General features: G+C 41.1%; 1 protein-coding gene across 2 annotated transcripts in view; it reads left to right on the forward strand.

Annotated features, from left to right (window-relative positions):
- ECHDC1 (ethylmalonyl-CoA decarboxylase 1) overlaps positions 1 to 15380 on the forward strand; it is a 42008-nt gene extending 26628 nt beyond the window's left edge. For both annotated transcript variants that reach the window (XM_066545766.1, XM_066545768.1), the window contains one exon: positions 12119 to 15380. In XM_066545766.1, coding sequence (XP_066401863.1) covers positions 12119 to 12524 — 406 coding nt within the window. In that variant the 3' untranslated portion in view covers positions 12525 to 15380. The remainder of the gene's footprint in view (positions 1 to 12118) is intronic.
- The last annotated feature ends 1153 nt before the right edge of the window (positions 15381 to 16533 follow it).

Genomic DNA, 16533 nt, shown 5'->3' on the forward strand with positions numbered 1-16533 from the left:
AATTAATACTCTATATTAAAAAGTAAAGAGGAGAAGCAGCAGATCCCTGTGTCAATAAATTATCTATCTCATTTTTGCCTTTTTGAGTTATATCATTGCGCTCTTCCCCTCTCTCCCAAACAAATCTCTGAAGACGTGTATCATATCTGGAGAACTTAGGTCACAGTCACTGCGATAATTTAAAAAACCCAAACCACAACAGTCAGTATTTTTTTGTTTGAAATTAACATGGTATCCTGACAAAGTGGCAACATTCCATTATAATTGAATCACCAGTGATTTCAACTAAGTATGTGATCTCTCTCTTTGCTTTAGTCAGAAATTGTGTAGGAAGTGCAAATGCAGCACTGTGTGCAGAGAGAGCTGAATTTCAAAGCGTGTCTTGTTATCCTGTGTCTTGTGAAGGGTTGCTAGTGTGATGTTACGTTGTATTTTAAGTTCTTTAGTGCTGTGAGTTGCAGAAACCTGATACATCAAATCCATCATAAAGTATTAGAACAGCTTGAAGGTTGCATCTCTCATGACTGATGTCAAGAAATGCTGTTCCTTTCCAGTCAGCTGAATTCAGGCAGCTGAGGTGATCCTTGTGTTTTTTGACATTTTAGATGCCAAGCTCAGCCACTGTTGGGAAGCTCCTCCTCTCCTTTGTGTATCAGCAGTAGAGATTAGCAGAAAATGTGATTGAAATGTTCCTGCCTTAAGAGACTCATGAATTTGGTCTGGGAGAATTTTTTTCTGCACTCTATGGTTTTGTTAAACATACATGATGAAAATAAAGATGTGGGAAGCCTAAGTTATAAACATGGTTTGCATATGCTGCATGAAAGTGTGCACATAATTTTAGAAAATAATCTTTCCTCTTTGAAAAAAGCTCCACTTTTTAATTTCTAGTGGAATACTGTCATTTAAATTTGACTAAAAATTTATAATCAAACACCTTTGCCTCCAGGTGGTCTTTTTCATCAGAGAATCTGGTAAAATATCACTGGATCTTTCCTGACAGAAATTTTTACTTTAGTCTAAAAGGCATATCTGTTGTTGAAAATGTTTGCTTGAACAGAATCCAAATAGCTCTAGTTTCTTTTTTAGGAAGGAAAGACTCATGTAACATTTCAGATTTCTAGCATGAGTAATATTTCTGTGAGCATTATTTTGGCATTCACTCACTTGTGTACAGAGACTTTGGCAGCCTCTAAAGAATAGCTTAAACCTGCTTCATGGGTAAGGCCCAAGTGCTATGACAAGATGAAAACTGCTCTGAAAATAATTGTATGGTAACTGAGGTACCTGGGACCCACTGACACCAGGGTAATTCAAATGTAGTCATAACTGGGTATTAGAAGAGAGTGTTAATGAGATATTGGTCATTAACAGGGGAGGAGAAATAGGGCAGTAGCCCATGGATTGCTGTTGTCATCTGCAGGTAGTAAGGAGGATCCAGGCACTGCCTCTTGAATGATGGGACATCAGTCCAACTTTATGGCTCTGGGTGATTCATGCCATTTTTAGAGTTTATACTGCACACTTCAGGGGAATTAGAGCTCCCCAGTGTAACTATCTGTTTTATTCTCAAGGCTCTATGTGTTCTTAAATTGTGATCTGAGCCCTGTGTGTGTTCAACAAGCCTTTGTAAACCCATGCTGCTCCTCGCCAGTGTGCACACAGGGGGTGTTGCCCAGGTCCAAGGCAGCACCTGTGGACAGGGCAGTCTTTATTGCTGTCTGTGTAATTGGAAAGATTTGTCTCTCCTGCCTAAGAAAGACCTTTTAATTTACTTTTCCTGCTGTTTTCTGAAACTACACAGCTCACTTGGATGCTTAGGCACAAGATGGAAACAGGGATTGATGTTTGGCTCACACAGCGTTTATGTCACACTGCAGATTGAGAAGTGTGTGTGTGTGCAGCACACAGGGCCTGGCTGCATGAGCCCTCTGGCCAGCCCTATCCCCATCTCCACCAAGTCCTCCTGCATGGTGCTGCCCACCCCCAGCACTGTGGTGGGGATGGAACCTGTGGGCATTGCATGGGAGCCTAAAGAAGTGTCATCTTAGAATATGGGGCAGATTCACCTGGTGGTTTGGCCAAATAATTTTCTTTCCTGTCAGTTTATTGAAAAATGACTGGGAAGAGGAAAACAAAATAAAAAAGCTCATCTTACTTCTTTTAATACTGCTAGTGGAGTTTAATCAGTCATGCTTTTTTTGGGCCCTTATTTCTTGCCTTGTGATCTGCTGTCTAATTCAATTTTTCATTCCTGCTGCAGAAAATGTCTTTCTGCAGTTTCCAATACCCAGCTTCATTTATCCCTTTTAGAAGAAATGTAGCTTTTCATGGCATGCTTTTTTCTCTCTGGCTTCTGTGAAGCCATGGGTGAGAAAGTGTCAAGCCTGAGGTAACAAATTCAATTGAAACCCCCTAATCAAGGTCTGCTGTGTGAGCCTCCATCTGTACCTGACTCTTGGGAGATCGGGTCCAGAATGAGATTGAAAGTCTGTGTGGATGGCAGCCTGTGTGACAGCAGACATGACCTGCAGGAGACTTTGGGGGGACCTTACCTACCTTGTCTTGATTGAGACCGTGCTACTCGCCTAGCAAGGTATTAGCAGCAGTCTTTCCCTGTATTTCATTCTTTTTATTATCCCTCTCTCAAACTAATGATCTTTCTGGCCTTTTTTTAGCCCCTCTCCTTAGATCAGGGAAGTGTTTAAGGAATAGACCCTATTTTACTTCTCTGGTTGTTCTTACACAATCATGTCTAGACCAGTTTTAATCTGGGTCTTGCCAGGGCACTCTCCCAGAGGGTCTTCTCTGCTGCCTTACTGAGCTCCTTCATGCCGCTGATAGGATTTTTCTTTTCTCTTTCCTTGATTTTTGTCAGTACAGACTTTGCTTCTGATGAGATGCTCTTTTTTCAGGGACATGCAGTTCTCTGTGTCTGTCTATTATTATTTAATTCTGGTTATCCAAGGGATCTTTTTCTAGTAACAGTGTATTTTTTGTGCTTCCTCCCTGGAATGGCTTCCTTTAGAATTGATAGTCTTGCAGCCCTTTTGAGTTGACTTTGTAGGTTTTGGAGGCTCCTCTTACATTGAATATCCCAATATTTGGGCAATAGGTGGTGGTTATCCACACTTTAAATTCCTGTTTATTCCTAGAGACCACATTCCTCTTAAAATGGCTTATGTCCATTTAGCAATTTCTGCCCTGATATCCCAGTGTTCCAACTCTTCCTCCAACCCTTGATGTTGCTACATATTCCATTTTTCAGATTCAGGACTCCTCTTTTCAGAACTTTAGCATCAGCCAGATCTTTTGGGCTTATACATGAAAGTGTGACTTTGTCATTCATTCTTCTGCATTTCATTTGACTCTGGGTGATGTGAGAAAGCGTGATAGAATTACATTAAAAATGGCTGGTTTAAGGTCTCCTTTGAAGAATGCAATTCTCATTGTTTAGGTCCCCTTGCTTCCCTCTGGGAAGTGCCCTCAGGTTTCCCAGGCAACTCAGAAGAATATTAACTCTTATTTTATAAAAATACTTCTGTAATTAGGAGTCTGTTTACTTGATCTGATTTTTATCCTGATCCTTAGAGTTGGAAAGTCTGACTGGAGGACAGCAAAGGTAGGGGGTAAAGGCAGTATGTGCTAGGGAGACACGAGAGATTTTTCTGGGCTACTTAATGTAAAGTTTGATTCTTAGCTTTTGTGGTGAGCGGGGGGAAAATGGATGCACCAAGAGTGTTACAAAATAATTCAGTAACTAAAAATAAAAGTCCATACAGGCTCTGTAAAGCAATTTGAGAAAAGCTGTGAGAAAAGCAAGCTTTTGTGTTGGTGAAATTTCTTAGGATGGCATCAAGCCTACTCCTTTGACATTGCGATTTAGAGTGTGCCTAGAACACTCTGTGCTTGGGAGGCTTGATAGGATTTTTTTTGTTGTTTTGCTTCTTGGGGATCATTTAAATTTATTTAAACCTCAAATAAAGAAGATATACTGTTTTGTGATTTTAATTGGTGGAGTGTTTTTAAATCAAGGGAAAGGATTTGAGTGGGGTGACTTTCTGATGGGCTTGTTAAAATAGTAGCTGGACCTACTTCTTTCCATTGCTTTCTTGTAGAAAAGGTTATGGATTAAAGCTGATAAACAGGAAAGATTATTAGTTTGCACAGTCTTCTTTTAGCCTATTGAAACTTAGAATTGCAGGGCATCTTTTAGCAACTGTATCTAAGATAAGCATAAGGCATGCAGTTCCCCCAGACTATCTTTAAACTATTTTGTCTTCATTTTTATGTTCTTTAGTAGTTACCATTTAGTCATCTGTCAGGTGAATATCTGTGACTAAAGGACTTTCAGAAAGAGCAAACATTTGGGAGGGTTTGCTTTTATGATGCCATAGTGGTCTGCATAGACCATCACCACAAGCATGTAATATAAATCTGTACTTTCATCAGTTTTACAGTATTTTCACTTTGGAAGTCTCATTCGTGCTGTTGCAGGTCTGAAGTAGCAACTGCTGCAATATCTAATTGCCTTATTATTTCTCTGCATAGGACAGGAACATGAGAAGCTCTCAGTGAGAAAGAAGATATGGGAGAGATGCAGAGGGAATTAATACTAGCAAGCTGTGTTGGGAAAGCATGTAACTATTATGGCTTGCCAATATTCAGTGCATTGCTCCAGTTCAAAAATCTGCTAAATCGAATTAGCAAGGAGTTTTTGATTAAATGTTTAATCTGTGTCTTTTTGATTCTTTAAAGCCTATCTAATTAATCAAGTGAGATTGAAAGATAAGTGAAATTATTACTAACCCTTCTCAGGATTAATCCACTTGTTAACATTTTTAGAGAACTAGGGTGGGTTTTTTGGTAAGAGGGTGTAGTAATATGACTTCCAGAAAAATCTGTAGCCATTTTGTGTAGATAATCCCCTCACAGAGTATCTAGATAATTATTTGATGGTGTAGTGATAAAGAGGCTGCCAAGACACTCCACTGGATAGGCAGAGAGGGATCATTTAGTCCCAGCTTGCTTTTTGGAGGAGGCTGTCTTATTCTTAAGGGTCTAATTCTCAAAACATCTGTCATGAAAATTGAAGTAAGGACTGGAAGCTGCTAATCAGCAACTTTGCTGACTGGTTAAATTATTTTAGTGTAGTACTGCATATTTCTTCTGCTGAATATTCTTCCCACAGTACCTTGCTCCTTCAAAATTTATTTTTAGTGAAAAAAAATGACTGGTTCATACATTTGTTGTTTTAAATGGGTTTCTGTAATAACTGTGGAAGGCTTGTGTATTGGAATATTGAACAAGACTTACAGAAGACAAGATGTCACTACCAGAACACAATGTTGTCATGTAATTAACTTTTTGGTGTTTAGGTTTCCAGGTCAGGTCTCTGCAGGCACAGACTGTAGCCTTACCTGTAGTCATTTCAGGCTTTCTGTGGCTTTGTGAAAATATCAATGCAGTAGTTCATATTCAGATAGTGTTTTCAAGGTTGTACTCAGGAATTACGTCTGTTGTAAAACATTCTGGAGAAGGTAAGGATTGGTTTTGCAGCAATTGCCAAGGAGCATTCATTTATAATGCGTGAAGAATTTGTATCTTATTGCTAAGGAAGTTCTGTAGTTTCTTACACATGCTTTAATATCTGTCTTTCCATGGTGGGGAGAAGAGGTATAGGACATATTAAATGGGAAGGTGCATGATATCTGGTGTATCTTTCTGACTCTGAGATTTGGACAGATACCAAAGGTGGATTGAGCACCAGGTACAAGTTAAACCTTGCAAATCCAAATGACATGCTAAAGAAAACTTGGAGAAGGCAGTGAGCTTGGAGGATTCCAAACCGCTTGATATGTGCTACATGAACTATTTAAAGTAGTGTGAAATTCCACAGTGCTTGACTGCTTATCTTTGTGATTATCTTTGCCCAGACCTCAGGCTGACAGCATTTGCAGTCCCAATTAATTGCTCCTTATGGTCCAGCTTTCAGAGCTACCACTTGCCCGTGGCATCATCCCTTAGTATCCCTGCCTGAGCCAAGGAACTGAAGATACAGAATTATCTGGGTGCATTTACAGCAAACGTGATGTTTCTCTCTTATGGAATTGCTTTCACATCCAACTACCCACTTCTGCCTTATCCAAATAGTTATTGCATTTCAGCCATTCACTTTAAAGCTGCTTTTTTTTTCCTATTTAAGAAGCTTAAAATGCAGCCTAGAAAAGATTACTTGATTTATGTGGTGCACTGAACCAACCTGAAATAAAGGACTTCTGTTTAATCCAAAATCAAGGTTTTGCTGTACAGATAAAAGAACAGGTAGTTTATTTCTTGCTCTGATGCTACAAATTCAGCAATCACAACTCTCTCTTGCTTTGTTTTAATGTATTGTAACAGTTTAATTGACTAAAAACATACCATCACTGCATATGTTCAGCAGCACTTTGTATGTAAGAGAACACTTTATTTTTGCTGGATTTTTTGTGCCTCAGCAAGAGAATTGAGATCAGATTTCAGATAGTACCTGTGTAACTTCTGCCTGAGTCCCATTCACTTGCTTCAGGAACCCACCATCAATACTGGGACCTGCTGTGTCTGTGTGCTGGGATGCTGAGGACAATGGAATGAGATTGAGGTGCAATTTGCCAGTGAAGTGGTGGGACAGGGATTGTATTTTTAGTGTTGAGAAGGTGCAACTGGAAAACAGGGAAGAAGTGGACAGTGGACTGGCTTTCTTGCTCACTTAAGGTCCAGCATACATGTGAGAGCTGCTGCAGTCGTGAATTGTGCTACTAGCACTCACCAAGAAGAGTTACAAAATCCTAAACCAGTTACACATGAGCTTTTGTCCACTTGCCAGCAAGATCATTAAATTTTCATGTCCACCTGGCAAAGGAAGTTCAATTTGTATGATAAACACCATCTGCAGATAATGTCATACCTGACCTCTCAACAAACTCTTTAACTTGCACTCCCCAGCAGTGTGTATTTTAAAAAGCTCTTTTGGCCATGTGTCAGCATAACACTGTTGTTACTTAAAAAGAGTTTAATTAAGCTGATGCCATATTGATGAGTGTATTAGAAAGGCATACATGTTGGGCAGAGTATGGCAGCATTGTACATCAACTTTGTTCTTCTGTTCTTTGCTGGTTAAAACAAGTGTTTGACTCTTGATAACCTTCCTTCTGTTACCATTTTCCTGGTAGTTTCCTTTTTTTCTTTAATAGCTCTCTTTTCCTGTGCCTGCAATAGTTGTGCATGTGGTTTCGGTGATATTTTGGTTTCATACAGCCAGGTTTTGGTAGCAGGGGGGCTACAGGGGTAGCTGTAGGTAACAACTTCTATGAGAAGCTGCCAGAATCTTCCCCCATGTTGGATAGAGCCAATGCCAGCTGGCTCCAAGAAGGACATGCTGCTGGCCAAGGCTGAGCCAAACAGGAATGATAGTAATGCCTCTGTGATAGCATATCTGAAAAGGAGAGAAAAGTTACTGTACAGTTGAAATGGTGGCCAGAAAAGAGCAGGGTGAGAACATGTCAGAGGAACTGCCCTGCAGACACCAAGGTCAGTGCAGAAGGAGGAGGAAGAGGGAAGGAAGTGCTTCAGGTGCCAGAGCTGAGACTCCTCTTCAGACCATGGTGAGGCAGCTGTGCCCCTGTAGCCCATGGAGGACCATGGGGATGCAAAGCTCTACCTGCAGCCCCTGGAGAAGACCCACATCAGAACAGGTGAATCCCTAAGAGAGGGTTGTGAACCTGCGAGAGGCTCATGCTGGAGCAGGGTCCTGCAGGCACCTGTACACCTGTGGAGAGAGGAGCCCATGCTGGAGCAGGTTTTCTGGTAGGACTTGTGGACCCACACTGGAACAGACTGCTCTTGAACAGCATCCTGTGGAAGAGTGAATCACACTGGAGAAGTTTGCAGAGAACTGTCTGTGTGTGAGGGGCCCCACCTTGGAGCAGAGGAAGGAGTCCTCTCCCTGAGCAGTGGCAGAAACAGCACTTGATGAACTGACCATAACCCCCACTTCCCATCTCCCTGTGCCAAAGTGGGTGTGTGGCTGACCACAGACATTGTTTTTTATCTGTCTGGGTATCCTGCATCTATGTTTTGCAAAATATGTAGTTCTTCTTGAAGATTTATTATTACTTCTGTAACTTTTGCTCTACAGCATGCTAAAATCATGGATGTCTTTTAATTGTATCCCAAGGCCTTTGACTCTTGTTTTTGGAGAAGTTTCCATTTTGTGTTGATTCAATCACCTTGCAGATAGGCATAAATGAAATTTATGAAAGAAAGTAGCAGATTTGGTGAGCGAACTTTCTGTCACCCTAAGACACAAGCTCTGTTTATTACTTATATTAATATTGGTGGTTTGAGAGCAGGATGCCAAAGTATTTGTGGGGGAGATAAAAGTCATCTCCTGCAGTTCTGGCTGCCGTGTCAGGGCACAGTCATAGCTGGGGACCAGGTGCTGCACTGGGTGATGCCAGCTGCCTCCCTCCGTGGAGTGCCAGTCCACGCCAGCTAAAAGGGGAGGATGGGAAGTCAGGAGCTATGTCCTTATGTGACACTGGGAGTTAAGCAGGGAATGGGAGCAAAATTCAGGTTGCTGACAACACATATAATGTTTTAGATGTCTTTTTTCCCTATAGTGGCTTTCAAAAGCATAGATGTAGGAGCTTTTATAAAGCATAAAATAGAGGATGGTATCTGTCCCTCCCTAGTAAACTTGACTAATACCTTTGCCTTGTCAAAATGCTGAATATAACTCAAACCTTGAAGTCCAGGAAATGATGAGGTAAGGGCCAGCACAGATCTTAATATAATCTTAGTTATGCCAAGGAACTGCTCAGTAACATTAATATTTATAATAAGCAGGTATGAAAAATTGAGAAAGTATATTTTTGTTTGCATTTTCAGCTTTTATTGTATATGCTGTGGCTTCAAGTAGCTGGGAAATACTTTAGCAAAGGAAAGCATAGCTGTTAGCTCACAGAAGTGCTGCCTTTGGGGAGCAAGTGCACCTTTATAAGGGTGGGATTTGTTAGGCTGCAATGTTAATGACAAGCAAGGTTTCTTCTCACGTGCATTGCCAATGATGTGATGAGATGCGATGTGACAGTCAGTTGTTTGTGGGTGCAATGAGATGTCACAGAATGGAGAAATCCTCAGATCAAAGGGGGAGGATTTGTAACATTTAGTGCAGCTGAGAACATTTTAAAATGTACAGCAGCAACATTTGCTGTAGCTCGTTTGCTTTAGATGACTAATGCAAAATTGGATGTGGCCCATGGTGACTGTACTTTCTTCCTAGGGGGGTTGTAGTGTTTGTAACATGGAAATAAAAGGTTCTCAAAGAAGGTTTCAACTGCACTTTGGGGCTTAAATCACCTTAACCTCTTATTTCCAACTTAAATTGTGAGGATTTTGCTACCCTTCACATTTCTGAAGGATGTTCCCCTGCTTACTGTAAGGTCTTCTGACACTTTGTACATTAATTACATTGAATAAATATTTTTTTCAGTACTGTCATGCAACAGATTTTCTTTATTAGGGCAGGGAAGGCATATGTGTAGGAGTTTAGCAATGTGACCTTCCCTTGTGATACAGGGGACCCAGATTTTAATTCCTTCAATATGAAAAACAAAAACGGGCATAGTGTTGAAATCAGGGTTAATTTTGTATTCATCTGCTACTCTGTCTCAGGCAGGGCCAGTACTAGTTGAATAACGTATAAACAGCTCCGCAATAGTGCTGTGGTCTTTCCAGCTTTTTCCTGTCTGCCTCTTTATGTTAAGTAATGCTTGATGTGCCTTTCTTACATAAATTCTTTTAATGGGAGATCAGATCTGTCATGTCTCAGAAGGTAGACTCAATTCCTTTCATACAATAAAAGGGGAAATATGTATGTGAGGCTGCAGCTGGTGGTGTTCAGAGGCTGATCCCAGGCTGGCTTGGCAGCTGCTTCCTCCTCTTCAGACATGAGCTCAGGTCTCCATTGCTTCCTGGGGCATGGGGACTGCAAGTGAGTGATAAATCTAACAGAGAGTATGATGGCTGCTTTCTGTAATGGTGTGACTTCAGGAGAGGATTCATTGTTGAAAAGTCTGAAAAAACAAAAATACCTTTCATAAGCCTGAAGGCAGTCCAATACTGCAGTTACACCTTCCACTGACTACCACTTATCACAGTATTTTCTGTGGAGCTTGTTCAAAGGAGCCTTGTGGGAAGAGGTGAATCCCAGTGAGGTTCTGGAAGCTGCAGCCTCACAGTCTCTCTGTGAGTTAAGCTGTCAGTGGTTTACTTTCATTGTGTTTGGTTCAGTTTTCTCTGACGGGAGTGAAGACTTCAGGGAAACAGAGCCCTTCCCACATACTAAACATTGTCTGAAACAATCTCAGATTCAAGGTACAAGTGCAACTTGGCCTCCCTGACCTGTGGTGGCTGTCCTACAGGTTGTCTAGCATCAGATGCACACCTGCCTATGACCCTTTCTTTTCTAGTGCCTGACATTGCTCAGCACAGCTAGAATTAAATCCTTAATAATGCTTTCATTAGTGCTTTTCCAGTAAGACACTGGGTGTGAGCAAATTGCAGAGTAAGCTGAGCCAGTAAAGGAGTTCTGGAATACTTGCAAAATCATTCTTTTGAGAAAAGAGACCTGAGCTCCCTGGGATTTGCTGGGTCTGGAAGCACTTGATAATGTTAGCTTAAAGCCTTTCCTCCCCTGCAATACTCTGCTTTCTTCCTTTTGTCACACAACCTTCCCCTGTTATCTCTACAAAAAGGCTTTCATGCAATCTGGCCTGTCAGCTGTTGCTTTTGTGCATTGTGCTGGATCTGGGATAAAGCGTAAGCTCTTCAATTCTGATGCTGTACAGTGTGGCATGAATGCTGATGGTGCTCGGTTAAGAATAAGGCAACCAAGCAAATGTACAATTAACAATAACTAAGCAGATGTGAGAACAGTGAGTTCCTAGAAGTAATTGCATTTTCCTTTTCTTTCCCCTTTCAAAGCTGCTCAGCTCGGTATTTTCACTATCAAAAACTGCATGGGGTTAGGAAATAGACTTGTGTGTAGACATCAGTATTACAAGATTTGTCTTCAAAAAGCCAATTAGTGCTTGAAGTAGAAGCTAATCTACTTCACAAATGTAATTCCCATCCTTTGCCTTACAATCAGCAGCAAGCAAACACACTGCTGAACATCACTTTGAGAAAGAGCAAGCACTGGTCTGTTTCTGTACATCTTTTCTGTGTGTTTCTATTTCTAGAGGTTTTTTCCATTAACCTCACGTGTGTCAGTGTGACCACTGTGTGAAGACAGAACAATCTGCTGCAGCAGAGCTCCTCCGGGGAGATAGCTTAATGAGCCCTAGGATGAGTTCTTAAGTAAAGGAGGTGAGAAAAGAAGCATAGAAAAGAAAGATGTGACATCTTTGGAAAGAGGAATATTACTTACCTTGTAGAGAGGAGCAATCCTATTACACACTGCAGACATAAATAGAAAGCAATTCTATTGTGCAGTGTGAGACAGAAGTTGAGCATCCATCCTGATTTCCCTTTCTGTAATGAGCAATTAGAAATCAAACTCACATGGATCTCTAAAATACAGAACCAAAAAACCCCACCCATGCTGTAATCACCATGGTGCTGACAGAACCTCCCCAGTTCAGATCAGCACTACGACCACATCTACCCTCTTGAGAAATGTTTTGTACGTTAGTTCGCTTGGGTTTTACCCAATACCCGTTTGGTTTATGGATGAATTAGCAAGGCCGTGTGGCTCTGTAAATAAATGTAACATGTCCTCTGCAGCTCTGTTTTCAACACTTTTTTAGAACGGACTAGATGTATCAGTATGGGCACTAAGAATCTTTACTTGTAGCAGCATCTGTATCTAATTTTGAGAAGGGCCGAAAGCTGCAGTTAGGACACCATGTGATGTAAAAATTGAGATACTCCAGCTCCAGCTGTAATGAGCACGCTGTCAAGTTGTATCCACCTCTGGAAGCAGAGGGGAGGAGAAAATAGAAAATTAGGGGCTATCGAGCTGAAAACAAAAGGCAGTGCATGCATGGATTGACCTCTGTGTGTTCTTCATTGACAGGTTGATGACGCCTGGAAGTGAGATTCGGTTTGTCCACAAGCACATGGGCCTGGTGCCAGGCTGGGGAGGCGGTGCCCGGCTGGTGCGGATCGTGGGCAGCGGGGCAGCGCTGCAGCTGCTGGGCGGCGCTGCGCGGGTGGGCCCCGAGAGAGCGCTGGGCCTGGGGCTCGCCGAGCTCACCCTGCCCTCCGCCGATGAAAGCAGAGCGCTGGGAGAGGCCCGCGCCTGGCTGAGTCAGTACACAGAGGGTCCGGCCCCTGTCGTTCGGGCTGTGAAAAAGGTGGTGACAGCAGGAAGAGAGCTCCCACTGGAAGATGCCCTAAGGACAGAGAAGGACATTTTTGGAACTGTATGGGGTGGGCCTGCCAATTTGCAGGCATTGGTTAGAAGACCAAAACATAAATGATGGTTTATGCATAAGAAATGGGCTTGACTTTTTTGCAAACAAAGCTTTCAGTAAAGCAGCCGTTAAGCTGAATCATTTAAGGACTTGTCCATTTAAAATGGCATTAACATTCCTGCCATTTAGGTCAGGCAGGCATATTTGGTGTGCAACCACAGAGAAATCCCAGGCAGATTCTCTGCTGTCCTAATCACCCACTGAATCGAGATTAGTGAAATTACTATGTAAAGGTAAATACTGTGCTGAAAATAGAACTATAATTCATTTGGAATGAGGCTGAAGATTATTTTATTTGGTGTTTTGTTTTGGTTTTTAACTAGTATGGAAATTAATTACTTGAAAGATATGTTTATTCATTTGCAGAACAGGTGCATCTAAAGCTGCAAAATATGAGTTCCCCAACCAGTGTCTTTAAGCAGCTTGGAAAAGATGATTACTAGTGGGAGGATAGCTTTTATTTTTTCATTCTAGTTAGTTCTTTGGGCAATTGCTGAGAAAGTATCCTTCAATTTTAATGGTGCTTTTACAGGAGAAGCTTTGAGTTACTGAGAAACTTTTAGCACTCATTCGCTATCACTGATTCAGGCTTTAAAATGTATTTTGGTGTCTTCTCACTGCTCAAGGAATCAACTACCCACACATGCATCTGCACATTCCCATATCTTGTACCTGTGCAAAGCTGCTGGCCTGGTTCTTTACACAGAATCTGGTTGAAATCTTGGAAGGCAATGATGTATCATGCCCCAAAAAGGTTTGTCCTTAGGTGACTGGGTGATGTGAGTTCTTCAGCACTCTGGTAAGATGTGAGTGGATATGTCTATGTCTTTCTTCAATGCATTTTTACTGGTAGGGTATATTTGGGCTTACTAGATGGTTTGGAACTCAGCCACCCCTTTATGCCAGTGACTCTACACATAATTGGATAACTCAGTGGGGAAAGTCTTCCCTTTAGAAATTAGAAACTGACACAGAGTGCCTGCTTTAAAAATAAACATCTGTGAGAGCAAAACCATACCGACATATCAGTGACTGAGAGTTTCCTGCACTGTTGGTTAGGATGCACTTGTCTCTAAATCCAGCAGGGACTGAGATCTGAGCCAAGGACCTAAGTACTTTGTGGGAACATGTAAAGAAGGAAGCTCTGGGCTTTGTGCCACTGACATGCCTTCTTGCTCTGACCAGGCATAACTAGCTCAAGATCATGGAACGAGCTCCCTTAAGAAAGTAAGGCAGTATCTTGGATGGAAATTCATGTTACAATTTCTAGTGTGGCAGGAGTCCTGAGTTTCAGACAGTGAGGTAACTGCATATGTTTGAGGACTTGGGGAAAAATCAATGTTGGGAATTAGGCTTGGATTGCCTGTTAAGATTCTGCAAGTTTCGAGCAGATTCTGTGATCTGCTGGGGATGTTTTACTGTGTGGTTTTCACAGCAATGAATATAGTGTGAAGCAACCAAGAGAAATGCTGAGGAAAGGGATGTGTTTTGAGTTGGCATCTCAGAGAAAATAAGAAAGTTACCTCCACCCTGTTGATCCTGCACCTTTGCCTTAATATCTGGAGCACTAATGGAGGAAGATTTAACATCTCTCTTCCCTAAAAATAAAGTTCAATTTTTCCTTTCAGGTTAGAGAAGACACAGGAATGAGAACATGGGGAAGAGAGTTTTGGTTTGTGCCTTTCTCCCCCTGGCTCCTTTTTATCCAGTAGCCCAGTGGTTTCTCCTGTGTAGCCAGATTCTCTCCCATGCCCTAAAGCACTTCAAAACTATTACCTCAGAAGAGTGAATGCTTTAGTATAATCAGGCAGCACTTGACTGTTTAGTAGTGAAGCTGTTCTGCTTTTCATGAAGTTTCTCAAGACTCATGAGGGATTCCAGACTGCAGCATCACTGAACCTTAAGGCACACTCCAGTCCATACTCATCCAGCTTTTTGAAGCAATAGCACATAATGTTGTTATGAGTCAAAAAAAATGTTGTAAAGGGCAACTGATTATGTCTTTGCTTTTAGCAAGAACGAATGTGCCATTACTAATACTGTTATTGTTTTTAAAATCGATGTGAAAATTACTTAGAACCTGAGTAAGAGCCTTGAATCTTTTTTCTCTGGCATATTAGGCTCGTAAGTGTATTCAGTGTACTGGGTTATAGAAATTTGAGAGGGAAGAAATTGTAGGACAAAGGCAGAATCTGGTTTCTTTCACATTTTGAACCAGATCTGTGCTGGCAGTTAGTGAATGGTAAGTACACATCTGGGAGATCTCTTTCCATTTTGATTTATAGACAATGAGCTTAATTCTCCTTTCAGCAAATGTATTTCCCCAGCCACCCTCTCTGATTTGTATCAAAGGCTAATGTTTGCTTCTAAAAAAACAGGACAAATAATTAACTATTACATACCAAGATACACTCAGAACAGTTTCAGAGAGGGTTATGGAAACCCATATTGCTAGTATCATAATCGTACCAAGCATAGGTACAGGACATTCTGAAGAACATTAGGATCAAGGATTGTGTGAGTAGTGTTATACCATATTCTCTTACTCTAAAAGTAAGTAGAGCCCTTCATACAAAAACCAGCCTAGCTAAATTACCATGAGTGCTAGGATGAAAGTTCCAGACTGAGATGAAATGGAATCCCATTTTACCCATTTGAAAGCTAAATGCTTTATTTCACAGAATACTTTCTTATCATCTTAAAGTGGGAAATATCTTTAACCAGCAGTTGTTAAATGTTTATATTTTCTTTACAACTGTTAAAGATGTCAAGCTTCATCTCAGGGTTTTTTTTCCCTTCTGAAATGGTTTAAAAACAAACAAGTACTAAATGCGCAAAATAAATTAGAAACATCAAAATTGATAGTCCCAGTCTCCTAATTAAACAGCATGCCAGCTTTTGTATTTCCTAGGGGCTAGTTTGCCAGCTTCCTCCTCAGCAAACTAAGCTTCCCATTGCACTGTGAAATGTCTGTCTTATTTTTCTTCTGTGTACTGGGCCAACCCAAGGGCTTAATGGGAGTGTGGATTCTGTACCAAGCCTGTAGGGGTTGGATACTGGAGATCACTTTTAGCAATACAGATACTTCTATCTTATTTGCTACTGATAGAAATATATTTACCAGATGGTCAATCTAGATAAGCATGGTGTTCTTGCAGAATGCTTGGGTCCCTATCTGATTTATATCTTTTTTAGCCATGAAATAGGATTCCTTATCTGTGGTTATCTGTTCTGGAAATGATGAAATGCTATAGATTTTAAAGTATTTAAATTTCCTTTCTCATTTTCCCTTCTGCTTCATTGTGCATTTCTCTGGCTATGCTGCACAAGTTCAAAATCATTTAGTGCATGGAATTACAGTCAACCACATAATGCAGTGTGGCTGTGGCTTTGCTAAAAGGGACAGAGAACATTTCCTACTCAAAATAATGGTTTAAATATAAGATGGGAATTACCAGCTACTACTTTTCCCTAGCTTGATCTGGGGAGTGCATTTGCTGCTCTGATGGCTGGCTATTAAGGTCTTACCAGCCTTACTTTAACTAATTTTAGTGTTTCACAGCTGCAGTCAGCCAGCAGGAGCCAAAAGCAGCATCACAGGTGTGAGGCTGAACTCTCTACTTGGGTCAAAAACCCCAAGGATAATCACCGATAGAATTATTTGTAGACTGTTTGGGCTGTAAATCCTAAAGCATATAGTGAGTCCTGTTCTTTATTTTCTTTCTTGCTTTTTCAACCCATACTCTCACATGAAGTGTGTGTACATAGCTGAAGTGTTCTTAGTGAAGGCTTTTGCAGTACTAAGTCATACGTTGGTTAGAGCCACTGTATACTAACTCAAATCAGAGAATTAAGACAGGTAGCAACTAACAGAGAAAAAGCATTCCATCCAGTTTCCTTCCTGAAGTCCAGGTAATTGGCATATTTCCTTATGGGACTGGAAGATGATAGTGAAAATCTCTGATTAAGAGCATTTATTCCTGAGAATGGAAGAAAACTTCCTTATTCCATCCTA

The sequence above is a fragment of the Molothrus aeneus genome, chromosome 3 (genome assembly GCF_037042795.1).
Source record: "Molothrus aeneus isolate 106 chromosome 3, BPBGC_Maene_1.0, whole genome shotgun sequence".
Taxonomy (NCBI): domain Eukaryota; kingdom Metazoa; phylum Chordata; class Aves; order Passeriformes; family Icteridae; genus Molothrus; species Molothrus aeneus.